The sequence below is a fragment of the Geospiza fortis genome, unplaced genomic scaffold (genome assembly GCF_000277835.1).
Source record: "Geospiza fortis unplaced genomic scaffold, GeoFor_1.0 scaffold242, whole genome shotgun sequence".
NCBI lineage: Eukaryota > Metazoa > Chordata > Aves > Passeriformes > Thraupidae > Geospiza > Geospiza fortis.
In genome coordinates, this window is record NW_005054574.1 from 376,586 (window position 1) to 389,373 (window position 12,788).

At 45.8% G+C, this 12,788-nt stretch overlaps 1 protein-coding gene across 2 annotated transcripts; it reads right to left on the bottom strand.

Annotated features, from left to right (window-relative positions):
• Window positions 1-5,304: 5,304 nt before the first annotated feature.
• Window positions 5,305-12,731, bottom strand: KCNJ8 (potassium inwardly rectifying channel subfamily J member 8). 2 transcript variants are annotated; one of them, XM_005429768.2, is made up of 3 exons: window positions 12,294-12,731; window positions 11,609-12,055; window positions 5,633-8,110 (listed from the first exon to the last, which is right to left on the bottom strand). In XM_005429768.2, the coding sequence occupies exons 2-3, from the start codon at window positions 11,971-11,973 to the stop codon at window positions 7,210-7,212; spliced, it is 1,266 nt and encodes a 421-aa protein (XP_005429825.1). In that variant the 5' UTR covers window positions 11,974-12,055; window positions 12,294-12,731; the 3' UTR covers window positions 5,633-7,209. The 2 variants fall into 2 exon arrangements, with proteins under 2 accessions (XP_030920115.1, XP_005429825.1); XM_031064255.1 differs by lacking the exon at window positions 12,294-12,731 and having other exon boundaries at window positions 5,305-8,110; window positions 11,609-12,056.
• Window positions 12,732-12,788: the final 57 nt, after the last annotated feature.

Genomic DNA, 12,788 nt, shown 5'->3' on the forward strand with positions numbered 1-12,788 from the left:
AAATTGTCCCCAGGGACATTTGTCGATGCTTTGAAGAATCCATAATTGGCACTGAAATGCATTTGTCAAATTAAGTCAACCATTTGGGGATGCCTAACTCTGCTGGGGTTTCTGTTCCCCCATGTTTGTTTGTTTCCTCTGTGGGAGATTAATTTAAGACTCACAGGAAAGCTTTCTCTTGACCAAAATTCATTAAACTCTCTCTATCCATAAATTTGGAGTGCAGCAGGGACCATTAGATCATCCCATCCGACATACTGAGCAATACAGGCCATGACATCATGCGTAGCTACTCTCACACTGGGCCCAGAAAAGTGTGCAGAGATTAACAAGTATCCTCCAGAAAATTACAGCATGTTTGTGTGGGGAGTGATGTCTTCATATAGATCAAATCTTCCTCAGGGTACAAAAAAATAGGTGTTAAACTTTTGTTAAAGGTGAAGAGGGGATCCAACATTATTTTCTTGCCTCTTTGAATTTTTAATAACCTAAATGTTAAAATAATTGGTAGCAATAACTAAAGTATGGACCACATTTTCCTTGAATGGACTTTTTTTTTTCTTCCTTGCATTGAAGTGTGTCTTGATGATCCTAGAACATTCCTTTCACTGCTAGCTAATAGCTCATCAGTGTTCTGAGAGTCCTCAGCCAGAAACCCCCTGAATACTTACTATTTTTAAATATTTCTTTTAATCCATGCCCTTGGTGGTGTGTCCTGACTGTGAGTGCCTCAATCCCAGTAGCTGTTTCTCTTGGACAGCACTGATCTTGTCTCTGCAGGCTAAATTTCTCTTCAGCATCCAATAAGGGAATATGGGAACATATTTTATCTTTACTGTCCAGTTATCACATGAGAAATCTCTCTTTTTTTTTTTTTTAATGTTCAAAGAATTCTTAAGGGAAAATAGAAAACACAATTCAGGGACATAGGATTATTAATAGGAGAAGCATTATAATTATGCTAAGGGTATTAGAAAATTCCTGTCTATCATCTTAGATTAGTCTAGATGTCATGTAAACACAAATATAGGGAAAAAATATTTTAATATAAGCATGTGGGGGAGAAATAGTTAACTCTCACCTGGCTATTCAAGCAAGCCCCCTCCCCCCGCCCAGTGTTTTGAAAACACCAGTCCCAGCAGAGATTATATTTTGTGAAAATAATGAAAGCTTTGTTCCTTTCATCGTGTAATATCTAATGGTTTTTCTCCTGTCAAAGTTCCTTTCTGGTCTTGGCCTAACTACTTTTGCAGATTGCAGCAAAAAACATTTGCTTCTTAAGGGAAAATAGAAAACACAATTCAGGGACATAGGATTATTAATAGGAGAAGCATTATAATTATGCTAAGGGTATTAGAAAATTCCTGTCTATCATCTTAGATTAGTCTAGATGTCATGTAAACACAAATATAGGGAAAAAATATTTTAATATAAGCATGTGGGGGAGAAATAGTTAACTCTCACCTGGCTATTCAAGCAAGCCCCCTCCCCCCGCCCAGTGTTTTGAAAACACCAGTCCCAGCAGAGATTATATTTTGTGAAAATAATGAAAGCTTTGTTCCTTTCATCGTGTAATATCTAATGGTTTTTCTCCTGTCAAAGTTCCTTTCTGGTCTTGGCCTAACTACTTTTGCAGATTGCAGCAAAAAACATTTGCTAATAATAACCACTGGAGTGGTTGGAAACTGGTTTCACAAAACGTCCTCAGTCTCTAGTTTGTGATGAAAAAAAGGATGTGGAGAATTAACCATCTTTTTTATTTTCAATCAGAAAAAATAGTGTGTCCATGCTGTTATCCAGATTGCAAAGTAAAAGCATGATTCCTGAACTTTATGAAGTGTAGATTAAGGCTCGGACTTCTATGGAATTCATTCACAATGGCTGTGAGGCAAAACCTCTGAAATGACCCTTTGGCCTGGAGTGACACATGGCTTTAGGGCAAAGGGCCATGGCACACATGAGATGTTAACTAAATCGGAATGTTCCTCTGGCTCTCACTTTACGAGGTCCTGAGTACCCCAGAAAGCCCAGAAGGAAGGATAGCCCTTCTGTGGAACGAGCCAGGCAGTTCTATATGCCAGGGCAGATCACTGTGGGACAACGTGCTCATGACGACATGTTCAAGGGGCAGGACTGTTTTACTAGGCCAGAACTGTTTTACAAGGCCAGAGTGATGCCAGAGGTAGCAGAGAGGTTCAAGGTGTGCCTTGCAGCAGGGCCTTGCCAGTGCCAAGCTCCAGCTTCTGTCCCTGGCTTGCACCAGATTTTGCAAAAGAGAGCGCAAGAAGTCCTGAAGGTGATAGCCATAGAATCAGCTGCCAACAGGGAAAGTTTCCTCCCAATCCTATCACTCAGATCTTGGCTTCAACCCTGGAGCATTAACCTTTATATCCCCTGTAAGCACTGTCTGTGTTTGTTTGCTCTGTGTCCCCGCCACAGTAACTCTGAATCTTCTGGGTGTCCCAAACAAGGACAAAGACTCTCACTGCCATTTCTGTTTAAAACAAAGCTCCTTAGGTGAGACCTAGGAAGAAAAATTAAAGCGTAATCCCAGACATTATGCCTGTCCTGGAAGGACTTTACTTTTCTAAGCTTAGAAAACAGTTTTGCTCTTCTGGTAGGCTGCACAAAGAGCCAAAGCATATTAAATCCACAGAATAAGTGATGTCAAGTATGCAGTTCTAATTACACCATGCTGCAGAGGGATGGGAATGGTAGGGACACAAATAAATGTGAAGAGATGATGTTGATACCTTATTTAATCTAATTTACTAAATTATTATCAATGAGATGGACAGTTAACTGCTAACATGAACTGTCAGCACTATTTGGTAGAAATCTCACCATCATCCTTAACTAGTCAGGCTGTATTGCAAACAGAAGGCTTCAAATTTAAAATAAAACCCCTTTCTGATAAAGTTGCCTGTAAGAGCAACAGGGGGTCAGCACGGTTGGGATGGACGGAGACGAGAGATCTCTGAAGCCAGGTCGTGGACTTGTGGTTTATTGCCAGGGCGTGGGTGCGGGGCCCTGCTGGGAGCGGCCAGCCACAGCTCGGAGCAGGCCTGAGAGGAGAGAGGGGCAGAGAGGGTAAGAGCGTGAAAGCATAAGAGTGTAAAAGGGGTAAGAGCTAGGAGCTAAGAGCATAGAAATGTAGGTAAGTAAGTAAGAGCTAAGAGAGAGCGAAGTTCCCGTTACAATACAATAAATCATCTTCTGTGTTGAATATTCTGATGCTCAGTAACCAATCTAGTACAAGATACAAATCCTATAGCATTTACATACAGCCTATAAGAATCACTGCATTACCATACTGTGCTACATTTTAAACCCTAAAAACTACTCTTTGAACCCCTTCTGCAAAGCTGTAGAGTCTGCTCTGACCCTTGGACCCACCTGCAAGCAGAGGGAATTGTTTCATCAAAAGGGGATTTCCTTCTTTGGCCACACCATTGTTTTCCCGTTGTTCAGTAACTAAGGGATCTCAAAGCTTGCTTTCATTTCAATCTCGCTTATAGTTTCCATATTCTCAAAATCTTTTGCTAGGCAATCATATTTATAAGGCTTTCCTGTTTCATCCTCCCCAGCAGTTGCCAGGGAGAATAAATAATTAAACATATTGAGCTGTGGTGCTGCCAGCTGATGCCCTCTCAGCTGGCAAAGCTGGGTCTGAAAGGACATGCAATGATATTGCAAAGCTGGGTCTGAAATCTGTCCTTTCAGTCAGGGAAGCAGCTCCTAGGCCAAAGACCCCTCTCCTGCTCTCCACCACTGGCTGCCTCTGTCCCTGACCTCTTCCAGGACTGCAAATCTCACTCAAGAAAGGGGCTTTGCACAAAAGGATTTTCTGCATGGAGCAGGGGCACAGCACATATGAACAGAACATTCATGGCACAAAGCTCTGCCTTATTTATCTGTTCAGCATCCTGGCATATGACTGAGGTGTCTTAGTGTTACCTCAAAATATCAATATCCCTGCAGTAGTGTTCCAAGAAACACAGTGTGTTAGGTGTGAAGCAGAGAGAGCCATGAAGATGAAATAAAATTTGGAAGAAGAAAATGAGAAAATGGTTCTGGGAAAAAAAAAAAAAAAAGCTCATTTGAAATACTGAGAGAATAATGAGGAAATATAAGTAACATTAAATTATTATTCAAAAGGACCATGGAAAAGGCTGGGATACAGGAAGGACCAAGAGTATAGAAGAATGAACAAAGAATACAAAGAAACAAGAAGGAAAGGAATAGGGAAAAATCAGAGATGGAAGAAATAATTATTTGTTGGGGGTTAGGATTTTTTCCTTTTGTTTCTTTCTCTCATGGAATTTTGTCCCATCTGTGGCTAAGAGACAATAATGACCAGTACTTAAGAGAGGCCGAAAGGTGGGTGACGCATGCAGCTGGCTACTCTCTTACTTGGGAAGTTTTCTCTTTGGAAGGGCAAAGATACCATGAGATTTTGGCTGGGTGGTGAGGGGCTGGGTTGGGCTCCTCTCACTCTTGGCATCGGAGTAAGCACAGCTGGTCTGCAGTCGCTGGCCAGAGGATTCACTGCCACAACAGAGTTTTCCCCTTCCATTGCATCTCCTACTGTGGGTGAGCAGTTGTTGGACTGGGACATTGCTACCACCCAATCTGACTGGAAGGGACCCTTACCATCTATTTGGGTGCCTCAGGGGACAAACCCAGGACCCCAGCCCTCTTCCCCTTCCCGGCTGTATGCTGCAGCTGCTACAGGAGGAGCCTGGCTGCTGCTGCCCAGTCCCACTGCTTTCTCCTCTACACTCTGACCCAGCACCCCTGCCTGCCATGACACCTGCTACAGCTGTGGAGTTTCTGATACATTTCCTTGGCTGCTCTGGTGTCTGCTCATCCCTGCTGTCCCAGCCGCTGCCCCCCCGGTCTCTGCTAAGGCCCATTCTCACCACCCAGCCCGCCGCCATTACCATGTGAGGGAGACGCGGCTGAGCTCGCGCACAGCGCCCCCTGCAGGAATCAGCGCACCTGCTCTGCCCAGCCGGGAGCCAGCAGCACCCCTGCTGGCCGTGACGGGAACTGCAGCGAAGGGAGAGCACCACGGCCCGGCCGGCTGCGGGTGCGCTCCTGGTTCTGTTCGTGTTGCTGCTGTTGTTTGTTTGCCTTGCTATACAGACTAATAAAGAACTGTTATTCCTTTTCACATATCTTTGCCTGAAAGCCCCTTACTTTCAAAGTTTCAATAGTTCAAAGGGAAGGGGGTCATATTTTTTCCATTCCAAGGGAGGTTCCCACCTTCCACGGCAGACACCTTTCTTTCAAACCAAGAGATTATTGTAACTCTTTTTATTATTATTTTGTATAAAACCTGCTTTTGCACAGCATCTGTCGTAACCATGTATCCAACAGAGAGCCTCAGAGAAATTCACAGTCCTGGAAATGGAGGACAGAGACAAATTGTAATACAGTGCTTCACTCTGACTATTCTTGGAAGATGCAGCTGATAATAGTTTGGACACACAAGTGACAGATTAATTTCTCCAGATGTTCACCATCCACCCTTCCAGAACATTAATGGGCAGGCCAGGGAATGAATGCTTTCAGCAGAAACTTCAATTTCCTCTGCTGCTTCAGATGAAGTATTTTTTCAGAGTTTTTGTTCTGAAGAGCATCTGTTCCAAATGCAGAGAGTCCACACCTCAGAGCAATACCCCTCCATGCCACCATCCAACACCTTGTGAAGCCTGAAACCATCCATCCAAAAATTGCTGATGAGCTCCTTCAAAGAGAATGAGAATCCAGCTTTGACAGTTTCACCATAGAGAAAAAAGCAAACATTTAAATGTTTGAGTGGCTTAGAGGGTCAGAACAAGGATAGTAATTCTCTTGACCCACAGACATAAAACAATTTCTGCAAGACATTTGAACAGGAACTTGTCCATAGTTATGCTTACTCACATGGGAAAAAACATGTATAAATTTAGGCTATCAAATGTGACAGAATTAGTTGTCTTACTTTTATGTATTCCTGTAGAAAAACATGTGATGACATTTTTGGGAAGGCTCCAGGTAACAAATGCCCATTTTAATTTGAAGAGGAAAGCTTCTTTCCACCAATTCTCAATGCCAGATTATATAAAAACACAGGTGAGGCACTGCTAAAAACCCAGGAATTCAGCAGCAGTATCCAAGTCCTCCTGAAAAGCATTCAGATAGTTTTGAAAATACTATCTCTAATATTATGGGCAGGCTTCCCTCTCATTCTCATTCATGAGTTCCCACTGGCAAAAATTAACCTTTTTCTGGAGGATGCAGACTTAATCCTATGAAAAGTAAGTGAAACAAATACATGTGTTTCCTTCGTGTATGAATCTATCAGAGAGAGCAAAACAGGATTTGGTCTTCTGTCATGATGAGAATGTTAAAGAGGCATCTTCTTTTTCCAGCTTGAATAATTTCAGTGAAACAGATGCCTAGGTGGCAGCCAGGAGGACAGGGATTTCTCAGCTTGGCCTACAGCTAATCTAAGATATGTGTTGTCCTGCAGCCAAGTATTTCACCCTGAGAAGAAGAGCAGCACTCCATCATTTTGCTGGTTTTCCTGCCTGGAGTGACACCAGCTTTCCTGTGGGATGGACAGGTCACAACACCTGACCTGAATTTTCTCTCAAAATGCCCTTGCCACAAAACCAACAAAAAAGAAAAAGCCTGGGAAATCAAAGGTGAAATGGTTGCTCTTCTCCAGTGAAATCCTTGAGGAATTTAGTTACTCCCTTTAAGAGAACAAGGAATTCACACAAAAAGATCAATACCCAAACGTCATGCACAAAATCCGTAGGAGCTGTTGACTATAGAAGTTTTGTGAAGCACTCACTTGCATAGGAAAGCCCCACATTTTGTGACAGCCACCAGAATATGAGAAAGAGACCCTTGATAGGAAAAATACGATTAAAAAAATCAGCATGCCGTTAAAACAAGTATAAATACACATTATATTACATGAGTGAAGTGTGTTTTCTTTAGTGTACGTGCCATTTTTTATTAATTCATACACTAAGTGCTAAGGTGTTTTCTAATGCCATTAGGTGGTGCTTTCAGTAAGTAATGGAATAAATAGTTCTTGCACTGTTCTCTTCTGCATTGTGTTCTTGTTTTCTTAAGTAAAAGGAAATTGAAGCAAAACACCACAGGTGCCTCCTCCTTCTGAAGCCCAGTGCCCTAGCACAAAGCTGTGCATCATGTTTCTGAGGCACTCTGGCTCCCCTCAGGTGTGATAAACTGCACTTTGGGCACGATGAGCGAGGAGTTGGTTCTCCGCATGGAGTTGCTCCTCCGAATTGAGTTGTTTCTCCTCATGGAGTTGCGCTTCCTCAGGGAGTTTTGGTGGGACAGCTCACTCTTCTGCAGGGTCTGGATGAGGATGGAGGGCTTCTCATCGAGCTCCCGGGCACTGCAGCGCGGCGCAGCCACTTTGACGGTGTTGCCGAATTTGGAATAGTCGACAGCATACACGCCTTCCTCCTCGGTGACAATGGGCACAAAGCGGTGACCCCACAGGATCTCCTCTGCCACGTAGGAGGTTCTCGCCTGTGTTGTGATGCCCGTGGTTTCCACGACCCCTTCCAGTATCACAATGAGCTCCAGGTCCTGGAGCGCCAGGTCGGAAGCAGAGATATCATAAAGAGGACTCCGCTTGTCAATGACATGACAAATGATCAAGGGAGCCACCAGGAAAATGTTGTTGCTTTCAATGGGGTTATCCACGGGGATATCCACCTGGTGAATGGGTATGACTTCTCCTTCAGGGGTCATGGTCTTCCTCACGACCTGGATTCTCACTGAGGCGCTGATGATCATGCTCTTCCTCAGGTCCCCCACGCGGAACATGAAGCAGAGCTTGCCGTTGCGGACGGCGATGACCGCCTGCCGGCTGAAGATCAGCGTCTCGGCCCGCCGGTGAGCCTGCGCCGTCTTCATGAAGATGCAGCCCAGCATGACAGCGTTGATGATCAACCCCACAATGTTCTGCAGGATCAGGACCGTGATGGCCAGGGGACACTCCTCGGTCATCATCCTGCCCCCAAAGCCAATGGTCACCTGGACTTCGATGGAGAAGAGGAAAGCGGAGGTGAAAGACCTGTAGGGGAAGATTGCACCCAGTTAACTTTCAGGACACGGAGCACACACTGAGAAGCTCTTAACATGTACTTCCAGAAACAAACTTAAGGACATGTTTGTATGGCTCTAGTACACATAAGCCTTCTGTTAACACCAGCCAAAGCATTGCATGCTTGGTGGCTCAGATTTGTGTGCTTGGTGTAGTGTCTAACGGTGGCAGGGAAGACCTCAGAGCCTGAGCTTCTCAAAGACCACCTGGGTGACCCTGAGCAGCTCAGGGAATCTCTTTCCAGGAGCACAGGCTGCCCACTGGCTTAGTGAACAGCTCTGGAACAGCTGAGCTTTCCACCTTCTCCATCCCATGAAGCCCTTGGTGGAGAGAGGTAGTTTTGGCAAGCACGGGCAATCGGCTGGCACACTGAGATCCTTCCACCAGCCTGTGCAGGGAAAGGAGACAGGGAAAACTGCAGCACTTCACTCATGCTACCTGAATCATGACCCAGAATTTCCTGGTAGGGGAAAAGGGGCTTTCCCAGATTTGTGACACTTCTCAAACCCTTGCTCGCCTTGTGAGTGAGCAGGATGAGGCTGCAGAGAGAGGCCAGTGGCCCCCAGGTGCTCCCTGCACACCCTGGCAGCAGGACAGTGCTGTGACCCAGGGCTTGGGTTCAGCTTACTGCCAGGGCAAGACCAGCTGGAAAATTTCAACACAGAAGTGGGATGTAGAAGTGTGGGTTTAAGTTAAATACCCTAAAATTCTATGGTGCTGGACATCAGCAAATGCCTTCCAAAATACATTATTTATGGTAGCCACAAAGTTATATCCCCTGTATATATCAGGGTCCTTAACTTCCTTTTATATTTATTTGTTCCTTTATTCCTTCCAGATAAATCCTTCCAGTGCAATACAATAAATCTGAAGCATCCAATGCTTAACAGGGCCATACCAGTGGAAAATATATCCTGCCCATGAAGATGGATCTAAATAATTCATTGGCTTTGCTTTGCTTTTCAATTAATCTGCTTTTAAATTATTTTTTTTCTTTTCTAGCCATATTTTCACTGGGGTATCGAAGACACATTAAAATAGCATAGGCAATATCAAGGATAATTTTCTGGGCAATAAGAAAGTCCATCTTCGAGAAAACCAGCCAGTCTCTGCACAGGTATCTTTGAAATAACTTTCTTATTTTGCCTTTTCTATTCTTAATCATTAACAAATTCCTTTGTATTGAGGGGGTTTATTTTGTACTTCACTCTGAAGAAATCAGGGATGAAGGAGTTACTTAATAGAATCCATGGAATGATTTCTTATAGTCATGAATATTCAGTTATATGCAGAATGCAGCTTCTGGATTCAATTTCAGTCAGCTTAATTTAGCTTAAAACTCTGTCCAGTAAGTAGTCTGACTTCCCTTAGCAACACTCTTCTTTAAAAAAAAAGAGAAAAAAATCAATCTTTTTAACAGTGGAAGTAAGTGAAACAGCAAGTTTGGAAAGCATTTTAGCCATGTGAAATGGGAGAGAGAAAGTGCAAATCACACTGTTCCCAGGTCCTTCCCCTCAGAGCTGTGTAGCAGCTTTCCATTTTGGATAATGTTTGCTTTCTGTGGCAAAGAGATGTGAGGCTTAGAAATTTCTGCAATACTTCGTAAATTGAAAGGGCTATGCAAGCTTTAGGCACTGGTTAAAGTTTCCAAAGCCAGGTTTTCCTGTAAATAGGTAATGGCATCCACCCAAGAAGCCCTCCTGAAATATCTGTGGGCCTAAACCTCAGGGAAGTAGGCTAAAATTTTTTTGTCATGATTTTGGCATTCCAATACTAAAAGTATTTTACACCCAAAAACTTGCCATTCTTAAAGATGTCAGCAATCACATCATTACTTCATGACTTTGACCAAAGTGGTTGTCAGGTTTCCCTAGGAAAGGAAAAGATTTCTCATGGCTTGGACATGGGTACTGGAGCAGCTGTTGCCTGGACCCCCCATGAAGGAGGGGAGTGTGTTCTTTTGCATGGGCTAAACCTGAAATTGTATTGATTCATTCATTTCATTTCCTAGCAGACATCCTGGAAGATCCACAGGCACCCATGGAGAGGGAACAGGGGCAGAGTCCTGGCTGTGGATGTGCCTGGCCCCAATGGCATGAAGCCCTTGGCCCCCAGCTCAGGAGCTGCAGGGTGACACAGCAGCCACGCTGAGGGAGCCACCAGCCACACGCAGGGATGTCCCCTCAGCTGACCCTGGAGAACTGCAGGGTTGTAACTGTGCACTAATTCCGGTTGGGCAGATCCCACAAATCCCAGAAATGCCGGGGGTAATGCTCCTGCGGGTGCAAGCTGGGTCATGACATCTCATTTCAGAGGACACTGCCTTTGGCCAGACATCAGAAAATAAACAAGACAGCAACCCCTGCTCCAATTCCCCCTAACCTGGTGAAGGGTAGCTTGGGAAAATCCCCTCTTCTTTTACCTTGGAAAATCCCCATTTAGCAAAAAAGTTGTCAAAACAAAGGGAGAATTAAATCTCTGCTACCTCATGAGCCAGACAGAAAGGCCCTTTAGACTTGGTGAGGTACCTCAAAACTTTCTGGGAGAAGGGAGAAAAGGGAAGTGGATTCACTGATATCTCAGAGCACCCTGCAGTACCCAGACCCTCACAGCATTGCAATGTGTAGAGGTAGATGATCTGGGGCAGCCTGGTGGTACAGAACCACCAGGTTCTATCTAAAAAACTAGTGTTAAAAAAGCAGATTTAATTGATGAGATCCTTAAGTTATCTTACAGCTTACCCCACCCCTAATTCACAGTCCTCTCTTCCATGTATGTTTGTGTCAGCTTATCAGTGCCCTGACAATGGTCATGGCTTTGGGGACACTTCAACAGGTGATATTTAATCCTGTCACCCCTGAAGCTTTCACTGTCTGACACAAATGCATGGTGTGGAAAAGTGCTCCTCTGTCCAACTGCTGGCCTATGGCTTCACCAAGGTATTCTGAAGCCCCACATATTTAACACTCTCAGGAGAGTCATCTCGAAACACACTCAGTTTTGTCCTAAGTGACACATGACCTCTGAGAGGTGCCCTGCCTGACACCCAGGGCTGGTTCCCACCTCTCAGGCACTGCTCTGGCGGGAGCGCCTCTGGCCAACGTGGCGCTGGGGATGCTCCCGCTGCTGTAGACAATGTTACAATACATATAACACATACCCACTCTTGCAGCAGGCTCTTATCTCGACAGGCAATCGAGTTACCCACAGAGTGTGGAGACACATGAAAAGCAGCAGGTCTCCCTCTCTTTCAGATCCTGTAAGGAATCAAAGACATCTACAGTACAGTATTTTCCAAGCCCGGGAGGCTTGCTGAATTTATGCAATCTAGAGGAAAACACTGCACTTTTCAACTGTCTCAACCAAACCCAACGGCTCATGTAAACCAAAAACTGCACTTCAGACAACGCCAGGACAGCTGGCAGCTCTGTCCCCACCCTTCCTTCATCCCACCAAACTCTACTTTACCTGACACACGTCACGCACGGCGTCCACTTGGTGCTGTTTGAAGGGTTTTCTGTGCTCGGGTCCATGTCGCCATGGGCAAAGGCCACCAGCCACCACATCATGGCAAAGAGCAGCCAGCTGCACAGGAAGGACATGGTAAAGATGACCAGCGTGTGACGCCACTTCAGGTCCACCAGGGTGGTGAAGATGTCCTGCAGGAATCGCCCCTGCTCGCGGATGTTCTTGTGGGCCAGGTTGCAGGCACCGTTCTTGGCGATGAAGCGGGCTTTGCGCGGGCGGTCGCGGATGCGGGGCTTGCGCAGGTTCTCAGCAGCGATCCGTGCCAGCACATACTCTTCAGGGATGATACTCTTGCGAGCCAACATCTTCCTGCCACCATAGTCCACTCAGCAAGATGCAAAATGGGGGGTGTTCCCTCTAACAAGTATCTGCAGGGCTTGCTTTACCCTGCAAAAAAGAGTGAACCCGGTCAGAGTTGTCACCTGTGTAAGAAGCCCCGATTAAGGTACCCCCTGCCAAACCCCACTACATTAAATGCTGGTTCTACAGTGCCCTGTCTCTCTCAGACCACCATTTTTATATGAGCAGTCGGTATCAGCTCATAGCAGATATGAAAGATGCTATTTGGAGACTCCTTGCATGAAGGGAGGCTGCATAGCAGTCTCACAAAGTCGCTGTAAAGTACCGTGACAGACATCAGCTCGGTTCCTCAGGCTGTTTCTCCGGGAGACAGCAGTGCTCAGATGGGGACCGGAACACGAAGCACTAAGTTATTCGCATCCTTCAGGATCTGAAGAATCAGACGTCTGTGGGCAGAGCCGAAGTTAGTCTGCGGAGACGCGAGGAGACTCCCTCCTTACGGCGGCAGCCCCGCAGCTCATCCAGCAGCCTGTGGGGAGCCCCTGCCTCGTGGCCCTAGAGCATCACAAGAAGGAGCTGAGCTGGAGGTGCGGCAGGCAGGGAACGGGACTCCTCAGAGCAAGCGGTCGCATTTTCCCTCGCAGCTCTCCTTCCCTTCCGGGATCAGGCGGGGAAACCCTCCCTTTATTCCCAAACTTTGTCCCCAAACGGGTGACAGAACAAGCCCACGGAAAGCCCGGCTCCCCGGCGGCTGGCCCGTCCCACCGGGGGAGGGCAGGGCTGCCTGACCCCCCGGCGCCTCGCAGGGTCCCCCCCGCCC